This window comes from Sycon ciliatum, chromosome 1 (genome assembly GCF_964019385.1).
Source record: "Sycon ciliatum chromosome 1, ocSycCili1.1, whole genome shotgun sequence".
Classification (NCBI taxonomy): domain Eukaryota; kingdom Metazoa; phylum Porifera; class Calcarea; order Leucosolenida; family Sycettidae; genus Sycon; species Sycon ciliatum.
The window spans coordinates 62,285,588-62,309,944 of NC_088643.1; the positions used below are offsets into that span (position 1 = coordinate 62,285,588).

The 24,357-nt window shown below is 48.0% G+C and overlaps 2 protein-coding genes and 1 long non-coding RNA gene across 4 annotated transcripts in view; 2 read left to right on the forward strand and 1 right to left on the reverse strand.

The window, feature by feature from the left end:
* Positions 1-297: 297 nt before the first annotated feature.
* LOC135804763 (cyclin-dependent kinase 4-like) lies at positions 298-7,450 on the reverse strand. The gene is made up of 7 exons (XM_065318718.1): positions 6,870-7,450; positions 4,407-4,545; positions 3,616-3,786; positions 2,155-2,264; positions 1,828-1,878; positions 1,493-1,628; positions 298-1,136 (listed from the first exon to the last, which is right to left on the reverse strand). Exons 1-7 carry the CDS (start codon positions 7,154-7,156, stop codon positions 1,050-1,052), a joined length of 981 nt encoding a protein of 326 aa, XP_065174790.1. The 5' UTR covers positions 7,157-7,450; the 3' UTR covers positions 298-1,049.
* Positions 7,451-9,412: 1,962 nt separating this feature from the next.
* Positions 9,413-24,357, forward strand: part of LOC135804765 (uncharacterized) — a 26,271-nt gene continuing 11,326 nt past the window's right edge. Inside the window, exons 1-5 of one of the 2 annotated variants that reach the window (XM_065318720.1) lie at positions 9,413-9,565; positions 19,379-19,456; positions 19,600-19,976; positions 21,264-21,699; positions 23,228-23,548. In XM_065318720.1, the coding sequence (XP_065174792.1) occupies positions 9,437-9,565; positions 19,379-19,456; positions 19,600-19,976; positions 21,264-21,699; positions 23,228-23,548 (1,341 nt within the window). In that variant the 5' untranslated portion in view covers positions 9,413-9,436. Of the gene's footprint in view, positions 9,566-19,084; positions 19,283-19,378; positions 19,457-19,599; positions 19,977-21,263; positions 21,700-23,227; positions 23,549-24,357 lie in introns of those variants that run through there. The other variant, XM_065318722.1, reaches the window with a different exon arrangement.
* On the forward strand, positions 16,459-17,949 carry LOC135804766 (uncharacterized). Its single transcript, XR_010551080.1, has 2 exons — positions 16,459-16,799; positions 17,410-17,949. It is a non-coding gene; the product is annotated as an uncharacterized LOC135804766 (long non-coding RNA).

Below are 24,357 nucleotides of genomic sequence, written 5' to 3' on the forward strand. Positions count from 1 at the left end.
GTACAGTAGGCTGCATCACCCACAAACTTTCAAAGGCTCTCGTACAACCATACGGTGGGTCTTTTCGAAACAAAGTAAATACAGGACGTTATTGACTTACTGGGGTTTTGGTAACAAGAGGTTGGTGGATATAGATATCTTGGGCTTGTGTTTGATTCCTTTAGAAAATTCTGTGCCCGCACCTTTTGAGAACATTCACTTTCACCCCCAGTTTTACTTTCTCTCGTGTGAAGTACCCCTCGATGTACTCCTTCTCGGAGTATTGATGCAAGTCACAACCTATTGAACACCATCGCATAAGATACACATTGTTGTACTCTCAGATCTCAAGATTGTCAATGCAAGGTTAGCCTGAGCGGCAGTAGTGGCATTGTGGGTCATAGCTCAAATAACTCAAGGAGGCTCAGCAGCTGCATGGGATTGTACCGCCCTCTCTCGGCACCCCATCTGTTGATGCATAGCAAGTGTGAGCTACACAGGGCAGTGGTTGCCAGAAACTGGCAAGTAGAAGAGTAGAAGAGTAGAAGAGGGAGAGATCAGGTAGTGTGAGATACAAAGCAAGGGAGAGAGAGAGAGAGAGAGAGAGAGAGAGAGAGAGAGAGAGAGAGAGAGAGAGAGAGAGAGTGAGAGAGAGAGAGAGAGAGAGAAGAGAATGGTGTGGCCGCAGCTGCCAGTTCCCATGCTGGTGCATGTTAAGTTTTGGTCGCAGCTCAACAGCTGCTGCTGCCGATGGGCGCATGTATTGCGCATGTGTTGCTGTCACATGCTGCAATCCAGGGCACTGTGCCCTATGGAAGGCAGCAAACTGCTGTGCTATGTCTCGCACTGTAGATTCACCATAGGGATGCAGGTGAGTATGCCCACTGTGTGCACGGGCATGTGTACAACTACAGCATCTCAGCAGGCTGCACAGGAGCACTCTGCATGGAGGCTAGATGCACTGGTATGATTTCAACAGCTCAACGATCAAGCTAGCCGCCCATCCTGCACAGCAAGGTTGCTGTACAAGCGACTCGCATCAGGCATGGCTGGGGTGCTATGCTCCACGGTTAAGGAAGCGACATTCCCTCAAAGTAGACGTGGTTCACAGAGTCCTGGGCAGTTATTCGCTGTGTTGGATCGAATCTCAGCATTTCCTGTTCAAGAACACCAAGAATAGACACGGCCAAGTGAAAATAATGACAAACACGCTGCACTAAACTAAGATATCCTTCGCACAAAGACAACTCTAGCCTCGAAGCAGGGGCATGTGGTCTTTCTAGCGCAAGACATTCTGTGTTCAGCAAACCCCATTGCTTGCTGGGCCAATATGTTCATACACTACAAACGTTGGGGCAGCTAGCCTTGCAATAAGCATTTAGCTCAAGTCAACACCGCCATCGCCACCACCACCACTACCTCTAACTACAGCAACGATTACATTTTCCCTTCCCAACTCCCTCAAATTTATAACAAATACACTTCAGCATACTAAACGAAATCAGGCACTGACCCTCAACAGATCCTGACCGTTGCCGGTCAAGTTTGGTACAGCAGTGGAGAGTGGCACACCTGCTTCTCCGCTAAAGCTACGCCAAGGAATTGACGATGACTGCGGCCAAGCCTCCTCTGCTGGACTTCCCAGAAGCCTGCAGAATTATGAAGTGATGAAACAGTAAAAAAGATGAAGGATTAGATGAGATCAGAGCAAACTTAGCAAGACTGGCCAGATAGCGCATAGGGTTTCCAAGGACCTGGAGGTTATGTATCAACAGGACTCAGTGTAAGAAGTGTACGAGACTACGGATCAGCTACGTGGTACTTCCATGCTATTGTAGAGCAACTCACCGGAATATCTTTCTCAGCTGTTCCAGCTCTGTGTTGCCCTGTAGGAGAGCCCTGTAGATTAGTTACACACAGCACAGCACACACACGCACACACACACGCACACACGCGCGCGCGCACGTTCATGAGGTGTCTATCGTGCAGGAAGCGAAGCGTCCCTGTCTGCATCTCCCAAAACTAACTTCTTCTTGAATGGTACATGTGCATGATTGTACTTGTTTCAAAAAGGATAGGAGAGTATGCCGCAAACACACACATGAGTTCTGGTTTTGGTGCCTACTACAAATGTAGATGGAAGGATTCGTTTTTTTATGTGTACGTGTACTTACGTTCTCGAGGCTAGCTCGGCAAAGATGCATGCCGCACTCCAGATGTCCACTGGAGTTGCGTAGGCTGCATTCAGCAGAACCTCCGGTGCTCGGTACCACAGAGTAACGACCTGTCCACGCCAACACAAGCAGACAGAAAAAGAAAGAAAGACAGAAGAAAGAAGCATTTGCAACCTGTAAGCATCGGGAAACTAGCATGCCGTACTTCCATCTCAGTTGGAGCCCAATAAGCGCACCAGGTCTACATTGGCACAGGGGATGCATGTGTCTAGTGCAGTTCAGTAACACCGGGCTGCCAAAGAACATCCGGGCTAGACAGTCACCAAAATGTTTAAAAGAATGTGCTAGGCTGGAGCCAAAGATTTAGGAACACTCTGAGTGCATCTTAAATTCTTTAAAATGTAACACTGCATGCACTGTGTTCCTGTATTATATGTTGCATGGACAAGTACAATGTTGCATGGACAAGTACAATGTTGCATGGACAAGTACAATGTTGCACGGACAAGTACAATGTTGCACGGACAAGTACAATGTTGCATGGACAAGTACAATGTTGCATGGACAAGTACAATGTTGCATGGACAAGCACAGAATAATAACATAAGAACATCCATCGCTAGTCTAGCGCCGCGACACAAAGTACTGTAAATCTGAGGGCCCTGATCTCTCCTCCTCATGGTGCACTGTGTGAATTGGTCTTTATTCCTACGTTGAGCCTCCAAGTCGAGCACAAACGAGGACATAAACTGGAATTACTTTGACCTTCAACTAGCTAGCCAGTGGAGTCCAACCCATGCTCAGTACTAAGAGTTCAACACCACCCGTGGCTGGTTACTCAGGTGGAGCGGCGGCAAAGGAGTAGGACCCTCACTGCAGGCTGCCACGGTGAATGGCATGCTCAAGGGGGCAGTATTTAGTTTCCTGTCTGTGCAGGAGGTTGTATGTTACAAGCTGGTCAATGTGGCCAACGGCCCTGGGCTACTGGCAAGGCACTATGCTAACCACATGTCTGTGATTAACACCCATCCTGTATACTGTGCTGGCTGGAAAATTGTTCGAGACTGTCATGGCACGCCTGTCACCATGACACACATGACTGACAGATCGGATAGGTGAGACTGACAGCCAAACAGTGCATATCACAAGATGCACTGTAGCACTGGCAGTCGTTGCCATTGGTATGCAACCAACGACATGTGAACAATTTCCGCATGTGCCAGCCTACATGATAATTATGTGTGTATGATAATATGTGTATGTGTGTGCAAGCAACAGTTACACAGTCGTGGCAGCTTACATGACTGTACATACAGTGTGATTGCTAACATCCGCAGGTCCAAGCAATGCCACTCACGGCCGGGCGTACTGGGAAATATGCATTCTATTTCCAGTTCCAGATACATGTAGTATCATATCACAATAGCCCACAGTGCGTGCCGTGCACCATGTCCAACTCACCACTGTTGTCAGCACAGAGTTGGACGAGTACATACGGGACAGACCAAAATCAGCCAGCTTCACCACCTGGCCACGGTCGGACACAAGTACATTCTGCGGTTTCAGGTCCCGGTGCACAATGCGATTCGAGTGCAGGAAGTCCAAACCCTTCAGGATCTTGAACTCGATGCTCTGCCGCAAGATCAGCACACAACATCACGTATTTTAAGTTATCTTGTCTTCCCAAATGCCAATGTATATTCGGTATAATACCATGTACCGCAGCTAAGCAACTGCAGTCTCCTGTAGCAAATGAAGAGGGGTCCTGCACATCCTGGCATGTGTGAACACAAATCCAGTCCGCGACACAGTTCCATGTAGCAGTTAAAAGTGCAGTGCTGCTCAATGAGATCCGATCAAAAGAGTCAAAGTCACGCCGGGCCGGGCGCTGTGCAGCCCTACACGCCTGCGAACATTGTGAGATGGTGAAATGGTGCAGGGAGCAAACTGGACTCGCACGATCGAATTTCATTCAGCAGTACCGTACATGAAAAAAACCCATTGAACTCGAAGAGTATGAGATAGGCGTGACAAATCAATTGGGCCACGGACTGCAGTCCACTCCATCTGATTACATGTACATTTGTGTGTGTGTGTGTGTGTGTGTGTGTGTGTGTGTGTGTGTGTGTGTGTGTGTGTGTGTGTGTGTGCACGCACGCGCATGTGTGTGTGTGAGAATGTTTGTTTTCCACAATAGCACGGATCGTGGAAAGGCACATATTAAACTGCACTGGAATTTTATGAAAAAATACCTTTACGAGCTCGTCGGGCAGGCAAGGTGGTGGGAAACTGCTAATGAATGATGCCAGGTCTTGCTCAACATGCTCAAAGACCAGCGTGATCTGGATGTCGCTATTCTCTGGTAGAGGTGTCGTGATCACATTCAGCAATCTGAAAAGATAAAATATCATTTTCAGAGAAACGGAACTATCAGCAGCACCATTGCAAATGGCAACATATGCTACACAGAGCGAGCACACTATGATACGCATTGTCATATGCTACACAGAGCGAGCACACTGTGATGCACATTGTCATGAACACAATCATCACCATGAGCAGTCAGTCTTGAGACACCCGGCCTTGCAGGCATTGTTGCTATCTATTCTAGCTCATACGAGTACGGGGCATTTCTTCCTATCATCTTCACAGTTCACATGCACCAATACTGATACTGTCAGAAAAGCGGCCTCGGAGGAACTCAAAATACATTATACTAAATTTCGAAGCAATTAACCAGCCAAAGTCCAAGCTCAGTATTTATTTGCTCCATGTGAAACGAAGGAGTTTGAGGTATTTCGGTGAAGCCCGTACCTAGGCCAGAGTCGTGCTGAGCTAGCCTTGCCTCGAATACCGGTATACCATAGTATAGCCTTGCCTCGACTTGATACCGAATTCTGATCTATGATCAGCCGGACTAAGTCATATCAACTGGCAACCTGCATGCACTGGGACAATCCGCAGTTGCAATACTTACACACGTGTACAGTCACGGTGTTACCACTGATCAGTAATAGACCATTGTACTTGAGTAAGGACCATGCTTGAAAACGAGGTAAGCCGGGCAGTGCGAACTATGATACTAAGCCATGCTCGATTAGTAGACTAGATAATTCCCACCAGTGCGTCTCTACCACATCCGAGGTAAACTGCTAACAACCCTGTACAAAGTTCATTTCTCAGTCAGGATAGGGTTGAAAAATCCCGAGAAGACCAGACCCGCCGGAACCGGTCCGGTTGGTCCTGAGGTTATCACTGGACCAAGTAATAGTTTTACTAGTTGGCCACCAACGCATGTTTACCGGGCCGCTGAGGAGGTTATGTGCACCCACTATCACACACAAACTGTATGACAGATAATATGCTAGGACCGGACCAATCTAAAACTGCCGCCGGCGGTCCTGAAGACAGTGCAAGACCAAGGCAGGGCCGGGGTTGGTTGAGGAATTCACTTAATAGATCAGACTACGTACTCTGAGAATACACAAGGCTCTTGCTCAGCGGCATGGATACTATCCTGAGGAGCACGGGTCACGGTGTATTCAGTAGTCCATACTGAAGTAGGTAGGATAACAAGTATGAAGACTTTTAAGGCTGTCATTCTAAAGGAATTGTTTGCTACGTTAATACCTCGTTCAGTGAACGTCACCTTGAACAATACCATAATGAATAGTGTGTCCTTGGTCACTTGATTACGGCATTTACCCGCATTGACTTTATTGGTTGGCAATTCAAGGCATGCCGCATATAACTGACTCACTAAAATAAGCACCTCACTGTAGTAAGCGCCTCGCCTCCTGATGGGCCCGAAATGTCTAAAGCCCCCCCCCCCCCCCCCCCCCCCCCCTCGAGAACCCGGCACCAGAATCCGGTACAACAGACCAGTATTATTAAAATGTTGTTGAAATACGTTGAAATACATTCAACGGTGTACATCACATCAACTCAACATCACTGTCTGTACATCACAGGCATGCCACTTGGTACATGATGTAGCATGCACTGAGTGGCCGAGCACTACGACTCCAGACCAGAGTCCAGACCCAGTCATACCCACCACTGGCACTGGCACTGCACCAGCTAGCCCCACTAAAACACTAAAAAAAAGTAAAAGACAAGTAAAGGCGCCGATCAGCTGATCAAACACGTGTCACCGTTGCCCATATCGGCCATATAAAACATACGAGTTTACAGTCACTTCACAAAGCCAGGAAGCAGTTGCAGAAGAGATAGCAACACAGCTGCTTACAACCAAACGCTACTCCCTGCTCACAAGTCACGGTCCGATAATGCCTTCATTGCTGACTACCACTATGAGTACTAACGGCTGCTACCGACTGGTTTCTTCCTCAACCGCTCATTTGCACTGCAATCTCTCTCATACCCAGCGTAGACACGTCGTTTCATGTCATGCAGTTTCCAGCACGTTGACAAACCAATCTGTTTATACCGTAATAGCGAAAAGGACAGCAATGTCTTCCCCTTGCCTTCAATATCAAGTAGAGGAACAAGACACTTAGACAGACTCAGAAGGGGGAATATACATTGCATCCTACACATGCACTAGTCAGCGGAAAACGTAGGTTGCAACAAGGCACGCGTGGACCGTGGATCTTGTCGCTGCATGCACGATGTGTGTTGGCAATAATTGTAACCATCAACATACAGAAACATCATGTTCGTCTCATGAAAACAAACAGTTGTTGGGTACGTACTTAACGACCAGTTGACATCGTAGTCGGCACAGGCGCTTCAGCAAGCCGATTTCTCGGAACGTGGTAGCAGGTACTCCGGACGCACTGCCTTGGACGCGAATTTGCTTGAGCGCAACGACCAAGCCGGACACTTGGTCCCTGGCTTTGTAGACGATGCCATAGGAACCTGTTCCTATCTCCTCCACCACGTCATAATCCTGGGACGTCTGCCCCATCTCAGCGCCTCCGCCAACAAACGAGCACCGCGTGACGGCTCGAATGCGATTGCTCTCCCATGTCCGCGACATGGACCGGCAGCGCACGGAATTACTGCTGTTGGCGCCTGAGAAGCGCTCCTAGATCCTATTGCACCCAGCGCTTCTATTACGGAAGGCGACACAGCACCAAAAATAGCTCCTGCTCGGCTCACATCTACTTTTCAGCCATCCGTTACAGCAACAACAGCAGCAAACCGGCTAGAGCGTCCTGCAAGCTCTACATTCCCCATGCCCATGTCACCACATGGCCGCCCCACAGCTCCGAAATGAATGAGAAACGTGGATCGATCTGCTAGCTGACGCCTGGCCCTGATTCAGTGATTCTGACATGTCACATGACAATCGACATGGCAACAGCGAATCCTAGCGCGACTTGCCGTGCTTTGAATCAGCCACTGAAGACCTGTGAGCGCTTGCAGGTCTCCGATTTTCCAATCGGAGCACGCCCAGGCGTGCTCCGATTGAATCGGAGCACGCCTAGGCGTGCTCCGATTCAGCCATCAGAGGCCGCTTTTTTTTTTAGAAGAGAAGCTGAACTGACCTGGTTTTTAGCTGACTAGACCGCCCTTGTTTTATCTCTGTGTTGTGACTGTGTACATTAGTCATTATGTAACATGTCTGAAGTACTAAACTGGCGACTAGTTGTGTTCCTTGTCTGGTCTAGTGTGCGTGCCTTGAGTAGGTACTAGGTATGTGTGAAGTACTACATGTAGTAGTACTAGTAGTACGAAGTAGTTCGTGCAATGCATGTCAGAAATGGTATCAAAGCATTCGTACTCGGACTCAAGTGCTAGAATCGGAGCCCTCCGCGCTAGCGCGCGTCGGGCTCCGATTCCGCACTTTCGTCCTCGTACTCATGCTCGATTCCATACTTCTGACATGTCACAAGACTGTAGGCACGGAGATGACCAATCGCATTGCACCTAGCAGGGCCTAGATGAGGCGATCAAAGCATGCTACAAGAAGTAGAACTCCATATTTAGTGGAGCGGGCTTTGATTTTCCCATCAAAGCCCGCCCAGGCGGGCTTTGATTTTACGATCAAAGCCCGCTCCACTAGGGCTTTGATTCACTGATCAAGCTCGCTTTTTTTTTACTCGACTCGGGCTCGAGAAGGCTGAGAGTCGTGCTTTCAAGCACGATAGGAAGATCGAAGTGCACGTTCTTGTCAGAAATCCAATCAAAACAGTCGTGTTCATGTTCTATCAGCCAATCACAGCTCTTCGCGAAGTATTTACAAGTTCGATATGAGTTTCAAGCGTGGGTGCATGTCAGAAATGCAATCAAAACACTCGCACTCGTGCTCGATCAGCCTGCATCACAGCCCTTCGCGCTTCGCGCGGCGGGCTGTGATTAGGCGATCTCACACTCGTACTCTTGCTTGATTCCATACTTATGATTGGATGGTCTTGCTGGCGAATGTCGATCCACGCCGGCCAGATATCAGACTTCAGACTTCAGTCTCAAGTTCAGAGCGCTCGAGCGTAGCCTAGCCTGTAGCTGTGTAGCCTGTAGGTATCGCGGGGCTTGTCATTGGTAAAAAAAAGTCCAGCTGACTGGGCCATATCTGGCTATAGTATACATGGTATAGCATAGGAGGCATGGTATAGCATAGCCATAGGAGGCACCTGCACGTGTTTTACTCGCGTGCGTTGCTTTTTGCCAGACTTTTTCTGATCTGCTGAGTGGATATTCTGCTTGTAGCTGTACTGTAACTAATACTTACTTGTTGTAGACCTACACTACACTACAGTACTGACTGAGGTGCAAGCTAGCTGCACTCGTATCGATCACTGTCCATGTCGGCGATGCTCGACAACGCAGCCATCATCACCGGACAGGCTGCGCAAGCGGGTTTGGAATGCTGGTGGGGGCAGTACACAGGTAAAGAAGTGTTCTGTGGCTACAGCTAGCTCGGGACGCTGGTTCGGTGATTGACGTCTAGCGTCTGGATACTGCGATGAAGTGGACAAGTCACGTCGTTACATGATGTAGTGGTCCGCGGAGATGATGATTGTGTCAATGACTATTTAGTATTAGTATTAAAACAATAGGAGGACAGAGGAAGTGTTTTTACTCAGAGTTTCACGCACTAAGCGATCATCAGAAAACAGTTTTCTGTTTTCTGATGATCGCTTAGTGCGTGAAACTCTGAGTAAAAACACTTCCTCTGTCCTCCTATTGTTTGAACCAGCTCTACCACTCGGTATTGAGCACTCTCTTGGACAGCCTGGAACCTCTCTGTTTTATAGTATTAGTATTACTGTATACATGTATGTCCAGGACAGACGGACAGTATGTAGAGTCTACAATGTCAGTACATGGGCACATGCTAAACTGCCTACAGTCTACAGAACTACCGCCGGTAGATGTGCCACACATGCACGACCGAGGACACGCTCCGGTGGATGGCTGCACCAGTGCGTGCGTATGTCGTATGGTGAGCATACTATCTGTACTGAGTCTGTAAATAAATGTTTAATTACAAGTATTGTCATCATCTATACTAGCTGTAGAGTCACTGATTGTAGCGAATAGCATGGTGGTAATCCAAGGAGCCTCCCAGCATGACTATGAGTATGATGCACCGGTTGTCACATACAGTCATGTACTACTACAGCCGTGGCCAAAGAAATCCGACCGACGTGCCGAAAGCACTGAGCGCCAAGCCGTGTATGCGGCACCTCCCTCAGATGGACCATGCATGATGTAATGGAAATGGACACGCGGTGCTAGTTTTGACTCGTGGGTCGGACGTTTGTTGTCCCGAAGTACGACGTCTGTAGTGGACATGGAAATCCGGTCGAATGCCGCGGGGCCGGCGCTAGGCCTCATTACAGAAGGTTGCATGCAGTGCACGTGTTGATCGTACATGTGTACGTACTCACGGCTGCGTGACCAGCGCCCTGGGCCGCTTGAGCTCCGACCGGGTTTCCATGTCCACGGCAGTAGATACGCCCAGGTGTTGTCTGTCCCTGCGGGAAATTGCGGAAAAAAATCTTGAAAACTTGCGCAAGAAATTGCGGGAAAAAACAACGAAAAATGCGGCGAAAAGTACGGAAAGATGCGGAACTTGCCAGGAATTCGCGGAATTATTTGCAGAAAATTGCGGATTTGGGCCAAATCACGAAATTTGTTGCATCCGTAGAATCGCTATTTGGGCAGTAGATCTACTCCACTCTCTCGGAGTAGCACGAGTCGTGTAATAGTCACACTCTCTCTCTCTCTCTCTCTCTCTCCCAACTACCCCCACACACAACCTCGTGGCAGACCAGCCAACACACACGGCTCTGGGTTGTAATGAATAGTTACGATAAAGGCTTAGACTAAAGTTAGAGTAAAGAGCAAAAACCGCCAACCGGCAACACCTTGATCAAACCATCAAGAACCTCATGTCTCTCCCAACTGCAACTACTAGAACCACTTGTCACGCATGCAAGCTTAGCATTGTCAACATTATTGGCGCGCGCGAGCGCGCGCATGCGCACGGTAAACCGTATTTGGCGCGCAATAACGTCATGCTAGGAGGTAATGAACTTATGATCATTCATGACACAGACAAGCAGACAAGTAAACATGCATGAGAATGTCCACACTGCACACAGCGAGGAACAACAGCACACAGCACACTGAGATGTCACCTCAGGACAGTCACATTGATTATTACAGTCGAGTCTGTGCAAAAGCCCAACATGATCATGGAAAGCACTGCGGGAAAAGAACAGAAAAATGTTTTAAAGGAAAAGTATACCCTAAAATCAAATTTCCACCAGTTGTAGTCTTCGGGGTGCTGAGTCGAATGGTCTTGGTCCGAGGAAGCTGAGACGTGCCCTTCCTACTTTAATCCCAATCGAACTCGCGCACTTCCACCGAAACTGGGTGACTGCGCCCTACTAGATGGGGATTTGTATGCAAAATGTCACTAAAAGCGCCATTTCGTTCTTATAAAAGCACGGATGACCGCGATTGGCCCATATGTTGTAGTCTTTTGGACGCTGAGTCGACTGGTTTTGGTCCGAAAAGGCTGCGATGCAGCGTTCGGCCCTTATTCCCAATCGAACATGCTTGAACAAGCGGTCACGTGCTCCTGCATACACCAGTCACCTGGTCACCGTGCCTGCAGGGTACAACTTACAGCCTGTTTGACCTTTTTTGGGTGCAGTCCTGTCACTAGAGTTGAACTCGAGTTGAACCTTGGTGTGAAAGTGTGTGTCCCATATGGTGCAGTGGTATGTGCAGTCGATTTCCAATCGAAAAGGTTGCGGGTTCAATTCCCGACGATTATGGGCGCACACGTCTTTCTTCTCTTTCTCCTTCTCCTAGCTCTTCTTTCATTCTCCTGGGTGGTTACCAACAACCAGTGTATGCCGGAGTATGTAGTATGTGGTGTGTGTGTGTCGAAAAAGAAAAAAGAATGAAAAATGAAAAATCAGGGATTCACTGGGCAGAAAAAACCCACTTCAATCAGATGTCTGGTGTAGGGCTGAAACAATTATACCGATAACTCGCATATCGATCGTTATGAGTGCAATCGATAATCGTTAGTGTTTAAAACGAGTGCTAACGATTTATTATGAATGCATATCAGTGACAGTATTCAAGCCCTTGCACTTCATCCGATAGTGAATACGAGTACAATCATGTACTTCCAAGCGCGGTAAAATTGATTTGTGGCTTTGAAAGAGATCGGGAGAGAAGACTTTGTCTTTTTGGTTCATTTGTGTGAGAGGTTGGAGATAAGAGCAGTTGCCAGAGGGTGATGACAAGATTCTTTGCTCTAGAAACAACATGAAATTCTCTAGTTCATGTTGATAAACCAGCCAGATTTCCACAGATGTCAACAGAGCGGTGCCACAAATTTCTAATGTACCAAAGGTATCATGGAATTTCTTCATAAACTGGTGTGCGAGGTACACGAGTAGAGCCGACAAGAATCGATAAAATCAATATATCGATCGTTAATGATATTGGTTGATCGTTAGGAGTTATTGAATGATCGTTTCAGCCCTAGTCTGGTGGATACCAGGCTAAAATTAGTGGCGGTCAATTCATCAGCCTTGCAAGCTGTTGAATGGTGTAATCCCAGCACTAACAGCTATGTCTAACATAGCTGTTCGCTATCATTGCTTCTGCGATGGGCAGGTCTGAGGTCTGAGGTGGACATCACACAGCCATGGCTGCAAACGCAGCTATCCTTCCATTTCGGTCAGAGCCCAGAAAAGTGCAACCGACCTCTACAACTACAGACTCACAGACTTATCCGTGTCGGAGTCGCTATTTGCGGATGATGCTGCCCTGTACACTACGTCGTATGAGCACATGGAGACGATGGTGAAGGAATTTACGCAGTGTGCGTCAGGCTGGGGCCTGACTGTTAGTGTGCAGAAGACAACGTTCTTGGCGGTCGGTCCGAGTGTCATCCGTGCTGATATTGTGGTGCCTGGGAGTACTGGTTACATGATCGGCGTGGTCAGCAAGTTTACCTACCTCGGTAGTACGATCAGCGACGATGGAGAGCTGGATGCCGAAGTCACTACTCGTCTTGCCAAGGCATCGAGGGCGTTTGGTAGGCCTCCTCCAACCGATTTTCCTGAACTGGGGTCTATCGCTTGGAATCCGACATCACGTCTACCAGGCCGTGGTCCTTACAGTGCTGCTGTATGGTTCTGAGACCTGGACGCTGAAGGCACCCCTCCTGCGCAGGTTGGACACGTTCCATCGGCAGTGTGTTCGCACCATTCTGAGTGTTACTCGAGACCAGCAGTGGCAGGAACATCTGTCAAGTGAAGACCTGGCGAAGCGCAGCGGCATGCCAGCCTCGCTGGAGGAGTCCATTCGTGCAAATCGCCTGCGATGGCTTGGTCACCTCGCAAGGATGGACGACACCAGGTTGCCAAAGCAGATCCTGTTTGCGGAGGGCACTAACTCGCGGCCCCACCATGGACTCAAGCGTCGTTGGAGATATGTGGCAGCTTCAGACCTGCATGCGACTGGTATCCCGGAGGCGCAATGGTACCACCTTGCTCAGGACCGGAGGGATTGGCGCGAGCGTAGCCGTCGGAAGCCACCAAGCCAGCCCCAACCAAGAGTGTTCGTCTGTGTCTGCGGCCGCGACTTTCGCCGTCCGAATGATTTATCCCGACACAAGAACTACTGCCCCGCCTAATAGCTATCATCGCCTTTGGCGATGGGCTTTCCAAAGGTCCAAAGGTGGTGGTGGGGGGTTGACTCATGGAGGTCGGATCTCGCCGGTCCAACTAGCCGGATGTTCAATTTAGGAAGGTCGGATCTCGCCGGTCCAACTAGCCGGATGTTCAATTTAGGATGAGATTGTGAATGTTGTTATATGTGAACGACTGTCTTGTGATGATCCCAACGCTGTGCTCGTTTCTTCATTTCTCACAGTTTGTGCGGTCCTGATTTCGCTTCACTTTCTTGCCCTGATGTATTTTCACTTCATTCAGTGTGTAATTTGTACCATCACTAGCCACCAAGAATCTTTTTCAAAAATACCCGTTTGTATGCACCGTGTACTGTGTCTTGTGACTTTCAAGGTCTTGGTCTTTGGACACACTATTAAATTTTGTGAGTGGATCTGATCTACTTGAAAATGCATCCCACCGCTTCAGCGCTCGATCAGGCTGTGCCTTGACGCTCGAGGGCCGGTCGCCGATTAAATGTGGCAAAACGTTGCCGGTCTGACTAATTGGGTAGCCGACGCTATTGCAAACCTGGCTTCAGTTTTCTTCTTTTTAGGCATTCTTTTAAAATAGAGATTCAAGATTTGCTTTGCCACTTTTAATGCTTTTATCACTGCTCTGTTTTGCCCCGGAATTGATCATGTGCCTGGGGGTCGTTGGATCCAGGGATGCAGTTCTGCAGTTCACCCTGGCTTCCATTCTCACCATGCAGTACTGGTAAACTGCTGTAGTACTTACATACATGTAGGTACACATGCAAGTATGATTGTATAGTAATATCCCCTCTTGTCTTACCCTGGGCCCGCTGGGGTGCCGCATGCGACGGGTTTCTATGGCATGCCTGCGGGAACCGGGTACTAGTATGTCCGCCTATTACTGAGTATGTCACAAAACAATGCTCTACTGTACCAGTGTGACTGTAAGGTGATACTTGGCATGCAGACTTGCACAGCCTCCTCTTTCTCAGTTTCTTCAGGAAAGCCCTCCCAGGTCTTTGGCCAATCCGAGCCACTCACTCATACGATCCGATCCGATCATGGGACATGATAACAACAAGAGTTCAAGTAACACAGTTACCCGGGCGCGGGCCTGGGCCTGGCTGGGGTATGTACCCGTTCATGATAATCAGGGAGTAGTATACATGTAATAGTACCAAGAGTATGTTATAAGTATAACCCCGGGGGGGGGGGGGGGTATATACCCTTGATAATACACTACAATTGTAGTCACTCCCTGATGATACATGTAATACATGTACATCGCATTCGCAGACTGCACTCGTAGATCTACAAGACTGCCATCCCAAGCTGAGTAGATCGAGGCGCTAGCCAGACCGACTGCTGCACATCCACTACACCTATTGAGTATTGTCCACTGTCACTGATCCAGGGAGTAGGTATAGGATAGTGCACGGATCCGAGGAGAATATTTTTCATAATCCCCAAGGCGCGCAGCGCCGCGGGGATTATGAAAAATATTCTTCCGAGGACCAATCCGTGCACTATCTGTATATAGCTCGACTTGTCAGGGGTCTGCGCAGCCATCACGTGCACGGTACACAGCTAGTTGTTGGCTTTCACACTTTTTTCAGTTGTAAGCAGGGAGTACAGTACTCAGTAGTACTTTTTCAAGCTCAACAAAAAAAGGAAAGGCAAGCTTGCAAAGCAAGGAAACATGACACAGGAACAAAACACGACAAATGAAAAAAACAATACCTGATCTTTTTTTCTCTTTACATTGCCTCAGCCTGCTTTTATGGATTTCTTCTTGTTCTGGTGGGAGTTCAGGCCCCACATGTTGTGTACTCTTGTAAGTCCTGATCTGTGTGTTTTTCTCTTTGAATTTCTCAGCCAATTAATTTTTGAGGGGGAGGGAGGGAGGCCGAGGGTGATGCCTGATGCAGTGATGGGCGGTATGACCAGTGTTCAGTTTCCATGGCAACATTGTTGTTGAGATCGAGATGCGTGCGTGTTGGATTTCTTGCGAATTCAAATACAAAGAACAACATTTCTCTTGTTTAGGTTCCATAGTAAACCTATTTACGATACAATACAGTGTAATTGCTTTCATTTGTTGTTCAGTTTCCATGGCAACGTTGTCGTTGACGTTGCAGACATACAGTCATGTACTTTGTTGCCAATTATTCATGAGCAGCTGTAATTGCACGTTCACATGTCACATCCATGTTCATCTAATACAAAAAACATATTCACGGTGCACCGGTGCTCATGTGAGAGTTTTGTAAATATGTCCACTTGTTCAATTACCTTCCTATAATAAAGTCATTTGATTGAGATTTCACACAGCAGCTTCCAGGCTGGCTCTTTGGGGTTTGTTTGGCTAGCTTGCTTTGGCCTACTCTCGCTAGGTATAGTGAGAGCAGTCCAAAGTCTTGGGCTCTTTCCCCTCACCTAGGGGATTATGAAGAATAATCCCCTGGGTCAGGGGATTATCAGCCCTAGAACCCCTGACAAGTCGAGCTACTATAGTACTAGTGAGGTTTTGCATTCCGAATTTCGGTACAGCGTTCTTCGGTCATTTGTCGAACATCAAAATGCCGAATTTTCGCACCAACGTTTGTTTTGCAAGTCGAAAATGATGTGTTTTCATTTCGTGAGCCCCAGCATCAGCAACGTCCTGTCCCGTGCTCCTTTTCTTGCTGATTCCTACGAACTTTGATCGCCCAAAGAGTCGAGGGCCAAACCTGCCTCCTCAGTCGCCTCAGAAAAACCAACTCCATGGTCAAGTCAAATTTTATGCGTGTCGCCATAGTCTTTTCAGCCACACAGATGACGGTGAGGACACTCCAGGCGAAAGAGAGTAGACAGGCAGTGGAGAGGAGCAATCAGAGGTAGTTGACGATGCTATGTCGCCAAAGACGCCTGCCAAGCGATGCCGAGATAAGAAACCTCTTTGAATAAATCATGCGCTAGCGCTCTTCTACAAGAAAATGCATCCGAAAAATATTTTCGACAAAGTGAGCTTTTTCCGAACAAACACGCCGAATCTTCGTGTGCATTTTCGACCTCGCTCCCGCGTGCCGAATCTTTTTGCCGAATTTCGGAATGCAAAACCTCGCTACTACAGGGATTGTACTACTCCCTGCACTGATCTATCCAGGGGACAGGCGAAGCGCCAGCACCCCAAATCAAGACTTTTTTATTTTCCGTGGCGGGAAATCGAGCTTTTCCAGGTATCTACAGCCTGTAGAAATTCAACGCTGAGAATTTCCAACTATTGTCCGGCTTTGGTCCTCTGCCACCGACCTATCCTTTGAAGGAGAATGCTGAAACCAGTTGGTTGCTCTTCAGTAGTTCTTTCTCTATCGTATACATATTTTTGTATGTCGACACATGCCGTGTGCGACGACGTAGACACTTCTCAACACTTGAGTGACTTGAATTTGGCCATGATGACCGAATGTCATTGGACCGTGGAGTCGAGTAGAGGGCTCAGGCTCGATCGGCACAACGGGTACGTATAGCACAAGGGTAGGGCTAATGATATATCAAGTTGTTTGCTGTGCACAACCTTGGGGCGGAATTCGGCACGAAATTCTCTGCTCACCAACTGTTGAGTATACCATGCAATACGTAGGTTTAAACTCATATTACAGTGCTATCACGGTTGCAACCCTCTTTCAAATGGTGACATAGCCAACAACCACATAATCCATATCAAAGCTTGCCCCTTGTTTTCTTTCTAAGTGTGAATAATAGAAATAATACCAGTCCTAATCATTGGAAAATGCAAATCACGGTCTATTATCGACACATCGTACTGTCGCGGACATGGAAATCCAGTCGATTGACCGGGGCCGGCGCCCTCAGCGCGTACAGAACGTTGCATGCAGTGCACATGTTGATCCAATGCGACCATCAGCAGCGCATGATAAACCGTGCTACGGCTACATGGCCAGCGCCCTGGGGCCGCTATCCGTGCGACCTGATTTCCATGTCCACGACAGTAGTACCATGCAGCCTGGTAGTGCATTTGGAGCAGGAAAGTGAATGGTAGCACTGCGGTGGTGAACACATGAGCTGATGACAACCATCGTCGTCTTGTTGGTTTGTGTTGTCTCCAGTTCATTGCAGGTTGAAGGAGGAATGAACGTCTACTCTTTCTTTCCAAAACTGGCTGGGCACACGCCAATGAGACGGAAGCTAGTGCCAAACCAGTCCTTGGAAGTTTTGTTGTGCTGCTGGACTTTCAATCATCATGTAAAGTATATTCCGGTTTCTGAGTCTTCGTGTGCGCCTGAAGAGCTACACTGTGTAGAGATGTTGGAAGTTTATCCTGCTCACGACACTGCACCAAGTACAAGCACTTCCTCGGCACTGCCTGAGCCCTGTTCTGTGTTTCCTGTGACCAGGAGAAGCAACTAGAAATTGGAGCTTGAGCTGGAACGCTGGTGCTCTCTCTCTCTCTCTCTCTCTCTCTCTCTCTCTCTCTCTCTCTCTCTCTCTCTCTCTCTCTCTCTCCGTCACGTTCTGCCACTGTCCGAAACCGGTGCATGTGCTAGCATGTCGAAGCGCATTGTGTCTGAGTCACGTACTCACTCTCCTGCTCCTCCCTCATATGCCCAAGACAGTATGACCAACTGTGAATACAGTTCATGCCCACATGTGAACGTGTGTGATTCTCTTGTAGTAAGCTGCCACGTGTGTACTTGCACGTGTTGTGTACATGTGTGTGTGTGTGTGTGTGTGTGTGTGTTTGTGTGTGCGCGTGTGTGTGTATCTATGGGACTGCGTTCTCCTATTCTCTCTCCGGTGCCTTCGAGGCCCACGCAACCCTTGTGGCAGTGGCTCGACAGCACAGGGCAGGTGTGTGTGCGCGCGTGCATGTGTATATGTGGGTGTGTGTGTGCGCGCGCGCGTGTGCATGCGCATGTGTGGGTGTGCGCGCGTGCATGCAGATGTGTGTGTGTGTGGGGGTGTGCGCACGCTGATGCTCAGCTCTCCAGAATTATGTCCGTGTGCGTAGCCAGTGTATGGTGGCAACATAGCCTTCCTTCATGTATATGTGTATGCGCATACTATTTGGGATGCTTTACTGTTTTTGGTGGGATCCAGTTACATAGTTTTCTGTTCAATTATTTATGTTTATACAGCTGCTGTATTTGTAGTGCAACTTTATGTCTTTCTGCTGGTCAAATTGTCGTCTTGATGGTGTTCTAATACTGATATACGTAGAAAATATTACCCTCAGAAAGTATGCTCGTTGTGAAGTTGTCCTTCTTTGGGCTCAAACCATTGCTCGTGTATAGGTAGATACATATCAGTGGGTTCGATTGGTGGCGAGAGGTCAGCCTAAATTGTTTGGGGCGGAATTCGGCACGAAATCCACGCTGAGTACTTTTTGACGACGAGTTGCGTCGGTCTTGAAAACTCTGGCGAGAAAGCGAGGAAAATGATGTCGCTTGGAGCTTTCCGCGAAACTGAGGGCAGCTAATGCCCGCACCTTCCCAAACATTGCCTCGGAACAAGACGATACCACCAGGGAAGCTCTTGTGAGCAAGGGATAAAAATAGTCTCTTTTGGCGATATTGAGCTGAGTTTCAAATTTCCCGGGCCTGGGGTCGGATTTGGAAAATAAAAGTGCAACTTTTAGGGCTCTTTTTCGGTGCTGGCGCTTCGCCTGGGGATATCCGCAATATGTGTGTGACCAATCAAGCTGACTGAAAAGACTCACTGCACTGGTCGCGTCGACGTCGTCACTCGTCAGTGTGGGTTTTCGTTATCTTGCCAAAAAAATTCATTTCCCTCAAATCTCGAACAGCTGTCAGCAAGAAGAGAAGTAGCTATTGGTGAAGGAAGCAGAGCTTGTTTTGATGTTGCAGCTTCTCTGCTGTTCTAAAGCCTTGTGCATGGACCTACTGAGCCCCAATTTCCGTAATGGTAGATTACTGTATCGGTGACAGAGGGGGAGAGCTGGGTATCCGGCCCGGCAATCAGGTTTGTACTTTAGTTGATTTGTAATTTATTGTGGTTTCCTGCAATTGTCATTAGAGATTTGGCTTTTCATTTTGCTTGTTGGACTATGCCCTGCAGTATGGATTTGGAGGGAGCAGGTCTTTTCCAGGAGGTGGCTTCCAGGTGAAATCGTCGCAGTTGCATGCCAAATCAACTGTGAGCACTCAATTTTTGGTGATCAGCTTTTATTCTAATTCTTGCAATGGAATTGATCTTGACTTTGTGACTTTGTGTATGTATAATCGTACCTAAAAAGCCTTTGATTAAACCTGGCAAATTTCTGTGCTTTCCTAACGTAGGTTGGGAGCAACTTGGATGATGGCATGGCTTCTCTCGGGATCTTTGATTGGAACGAGAGAGCTGGAACAGACACAGCCTCTGCAGCGACCCGTCAAAGTGCTGCTGTTCGTTCATCCCAAGTCACTTGTGATTCGGTGAATAGCTGCTGCAATGGAAGTGGTCGACCAACGTCCAGACTATTCAGTGCCTATACTCGCACCTCTGATGAGACATCCTGCGATGAAGCGGCAGAAACTCCGCACGTAGCTTTGCATTTAGTGTCGAAGTTGCTCGATGACGATTCTATTGCTACCATTGGCGATGCTGCTGCTGCGTCGTCTTCCCAAGAGGAGGACGATAGCGTTTCACCGGACTCGTCCGATCATGGCCTGCCAAGGTTGGTAGCTTTATCGTGTACAAGTATACCATCAGGAGTGCAGGCTATGTGCTTTTGGCATCAGGATGATCACATGATGAGTGGGGATGCCCTATTCAAAATTCTATGCATAATAACAAGAGTCCGTAAACAAGAGTACTAGTATGCGACCCTGGTATCTTTTCTATGGGCCAGATGCGCGGCGCGCTGCCTTCATTACATCATTCGGCTGCAGCCTGCGCACTGCGGAAAATCAAACACCACACTTTCCCTCTGGTTTGAAATGGACTTTCGTACGGAACTGGGGTTCACGCGCCAAAGTTTAGAGATCACGTAGGTACTGGAGCGAATCGAGCAAAAACGGATGTGATCATACGAGAAATTGTGGGTTTGAGTACATGCTTTCAGAGCGTGATGGAGGCAAGTAATAGTTACGTAATGAAGGCAGCGCACCGCGCACAGACCCATAACCACAGTTCAATACTCTTGTTTATGCACTGTTGATAATAACTAGTAATGATCGTGCCTGTTTTCCCTCGCCTGGCCAAAACATTTTTAAATGGAAAGAGGAGAAGCAAGTGACAAGCTATTCAGTGTCTCTGTTAACTGGGTTAACCAGATACTAGCCGGTTAGATCATACTGATAAATTGGTGCTCGACGATCCCCCAGCCCACAGCGGAATTTTTTTATGACATTCTTTTGCTGCGGTTTGGCTCACTGATGCCATCATGCGTAGCCAGAGATCAAAGTACAAATAAGCTGTACATTACAGTTACGGTAGTCGAAGCAGAACAACGGACGATACATCGATGTGTCCTAAACCTGATGAACTCTCACTGTATCTGCAAAACAAGGGCAGGAAAGCATTGAAGAAATCACATGGAAACGAGTTATGAAGCAACTATCCACGACTGCAACTAGATAATAAGCAGTCAGAAAGTGCGATAACACTTTACAGTCGTAGATAGTTGCTTCATAACTCGTTTCCATGTGATTTCTTCTATTTTAAATATATTTATTGGCTCAGTAAATGAGGAAAGCATACACAATACATTCTGCCAAAGAGTGACGCAATAAAAAAATTCCGCCGTGGGTGAACCCATCGCAGCTCAAGATAGGAGTTACACACTCTTGGTTATGTACTCTTTCTGACATGAAACTGCCAGATGCAGCTAAACAAAATGCTTTTTGGTACATTGCCTGTGACACGGGGTGCTCCTGGGGATCGATCTGTGTGTAGCTGTTGGCATACAGAAAGAAACCTGATAGTAAACTTTGACTTCTGTCTCCTGTATTGTCCTCTCCAGCCCATCAACGTTAGCTTCATCGTGGCCTGGAGTGCTTGACTTTGGTCACTCGTTTTCTCAGACCCCCAGCTCTACGGATGCACCCTATTCAGCGTCCCCTTGGGGTATGTCGAACTCCACCAGTGGCCATGACGTCAGCCAGCCCGCAGCCCCCTATAACAATGGGTTTCTCTTCCTCTACGAGTCCGGTGTGAATGGCCGCCAGTCGGCCGCGCTCCCATCGCCCATCTCTCCTGTGGCAGTACCACCCGCCTTCTCAGCCACTGGCCATGAGCATCATATGCCTACAGCAGCTCACGTACCTTCCCAGAAAGGCCCAGCGAGTGCACCAGTGCCGGTTCAAGCGCAGGCGAAACGGGCCGGTCGCCATCCCAATTCCACCACGGCGTCTGCACCGCGTAACATTTCTGGAAAGTCTGAGGCCCGGAGACAACGGGTAAGCAAGTCTATGCTACTGCTGCTTTCGGTGGTAGTGATGGTGCGATCATCATTGTCGCTACCATCGCCTCTGCTCTTGCTCTTATGCCTTGAGCTTTGATGTCCAGTTGTCCACTTGGATTGGCCTATTATTATTATTAATCGCATTTCCGCGTCGATGTCAGCCTTTTCCAAATGATAAATGCTCACAGATTTGCATATGCTGAATGGAGATGGGAAAGGGACAGCCAACAATAGACAACACGACAATGGTCAAGAAAATCAGACCAATAGCTAGCACGAAGCACAACTTGCATGCATGCTGAACCAATCGAGGCCCGAGAGGCATACTCTGTAGTCTCTATCAACAGAGTATCGTTACAAACGACAGTTTTAAACAGCCTAGGCCATTTGAATGCAAATTGAGCGTGCACAGAAGTGCTGCAGCTAAGCGACTGAGGTACTAGTATTCTGTTTACCGGTACGATGAAGTTGAGTTTTGCAGCACTACGAGGTGGTTTGGCTTTTTTTAACATGGTTGTAAAATGACGTTTTTTCAGCCACTTCTAGGCAAGCTACGTCCAAATGAATTGTTGCAGGAGGAAATGCTATCCTTCATGCCCGTTGTGTCAAAAAATGGGAATGATCCCACTTTGGAAAGTGTCTTGAATCGTGCCCTACTTTCATAGTATTCTCAAGATTCAAATCATTGGTGTGTCATTATTTAACAAATGTGTAAAATGGCATCACAAACTGAGATATACGGTCATCAATGTTCTGAAGTTGATAGATATCACTTCAACTTCAAGGATGGCTAGTGGATGGAAATTAATCTGTCAACTGCATTGTATGCTGCGAAAGCTGTGTTTTCGAATTTGTAACTAGTGGCTGTGTCATACGGTAGAATTGGATAGGTAGCATAGCATCGCAGCTATGTTTTCATTCTCACAGAGTGTATTCCGTTACCTACTGTTCTTCATTATTGTCTTTGGTGATGGCAAGACGGCCTGACCTCGTCCAAAGGCCCTGCGGAAGCAATTCACTGCCCCCCTCGTCCATTCAGGGGCTTTACACATTTTACACAAAATGGCAAAGCACCCACCACTATTTATACCGACGTGGCAGGGAGAATTAAATTATATGCACCAAATTTTCTGGTCAATGTTGATCTACGATAAACTGGCTCTCTTTTGCCACCACCCATGTTTCGATACAGCTATCCGGAGCAGAGAAACAGCCAGAAGAAAAGCAAATTTTACACATTTGTTAAAAAATGCCGAATGTTAAAAAAAAGCCACATCACCTCGTACAGCGGCCTGTGTGAGCGTGTGACCTTGTGCACATACCGGGCTGTGCCTTACCTGGCAGTGATGTTTCATGAGCTTTAGCATTGCGGCAGCTGCGCAACAAAGTCAGTCTGAACACCATCAGTTCTGCCTAGTACTCTATAAACGACGACAGTGCTCCTACCACGGTGTTTCCATCTGCCCGACGCCAGCCAATTAAAATGTCATTGGTTTGCCATTTTTTCTCCTTTTTTTCCGCAGGGCTATGGTAGGACTCGTACCAGTCGTGCTGGAGACTCCTACCCTAGTCAAGACCTGGGTGGTAGTTTGCCGTCCAGCCTGAGTGCAAGCATTGCTCATGCACTGCCGCCACCCAATGCTGACCAGAGCCATCGATCAGCAGGCGGCCCTGACGCGTTCGACCCCGCCGCCGCCGCTGGATCTCGTGCACCTTGTGCCCAGCGGAAGCGCCGTACCCACGGGGCAGAGTCCCGAAAGTGCACGCCCGCTGTGCAGCAGGTTCACGAGCTCGTGGACAAAGCCGTTGAACACCTGGCGTCTCTGGACACGGAAAGGAAAGAGGTAAGCATACCATTGTGTGTTGTGATGGGGGGGGGGGGCAGGGAAGGGAATCATATTGCCTTATTAGTACGAATGATTGAGTGTGCTGGCCCAGCAGGATCGAATTAGAAAGAACTAAATAGCATAAGGGGTGACCGTGAGGGGTTGAACGGTCTCTGCTGGGATGACAGATGCACACCATAGCTCAGTGGTTAGAGCATCGCTGGCTACAAGCAAGAGTCCCTGGTTCGATTCCTGGTGGTGACAGTCAATTTTTTTCTTTCGAGGACTGAACCACTTATTTTAGCACAAAAAAGTTTCGTCAGAGACAAAAATGCTAGAACGCTAAAAAAGAGCACACACAGTCTACGGCTTCGCGTGTTTTGGGCCCAGATTTCTACGCGTAGATAAGGTTCTCTACGTTGTGGCACATGCAAAGAAAATCCCTGCGGATCTGCCGAGTATCATTCAAATGCAGGCAGAAAACTGCCAAATATGGAAGGGGGAATTCCCACTGCACATTCCACGGATTTCTCTTCGTGAATGTAGAGCAGAACAGGTTTTCTTTACGTTACAGGAACGCGAAGAGAGTTCCCGGGATTCTCCGCGTCGCGTTCCCGTAACGTAGAGCAGAACATCACTTATGTGAAGAGTTTGACAAGGAAACTTTCGTGCCTTCTCCTCGGGGATGTATGAGGCAAATACAGAGGAACAGGACAAATAGCACAAGAAGTGTTTTCGGTGAACTTGAGCCCCGCCAAGAATTGTTTTGTTCCTCCGGTCACAACTCACTGCACTAATTTTTTTACATGGACTTGAGACTCTATTTC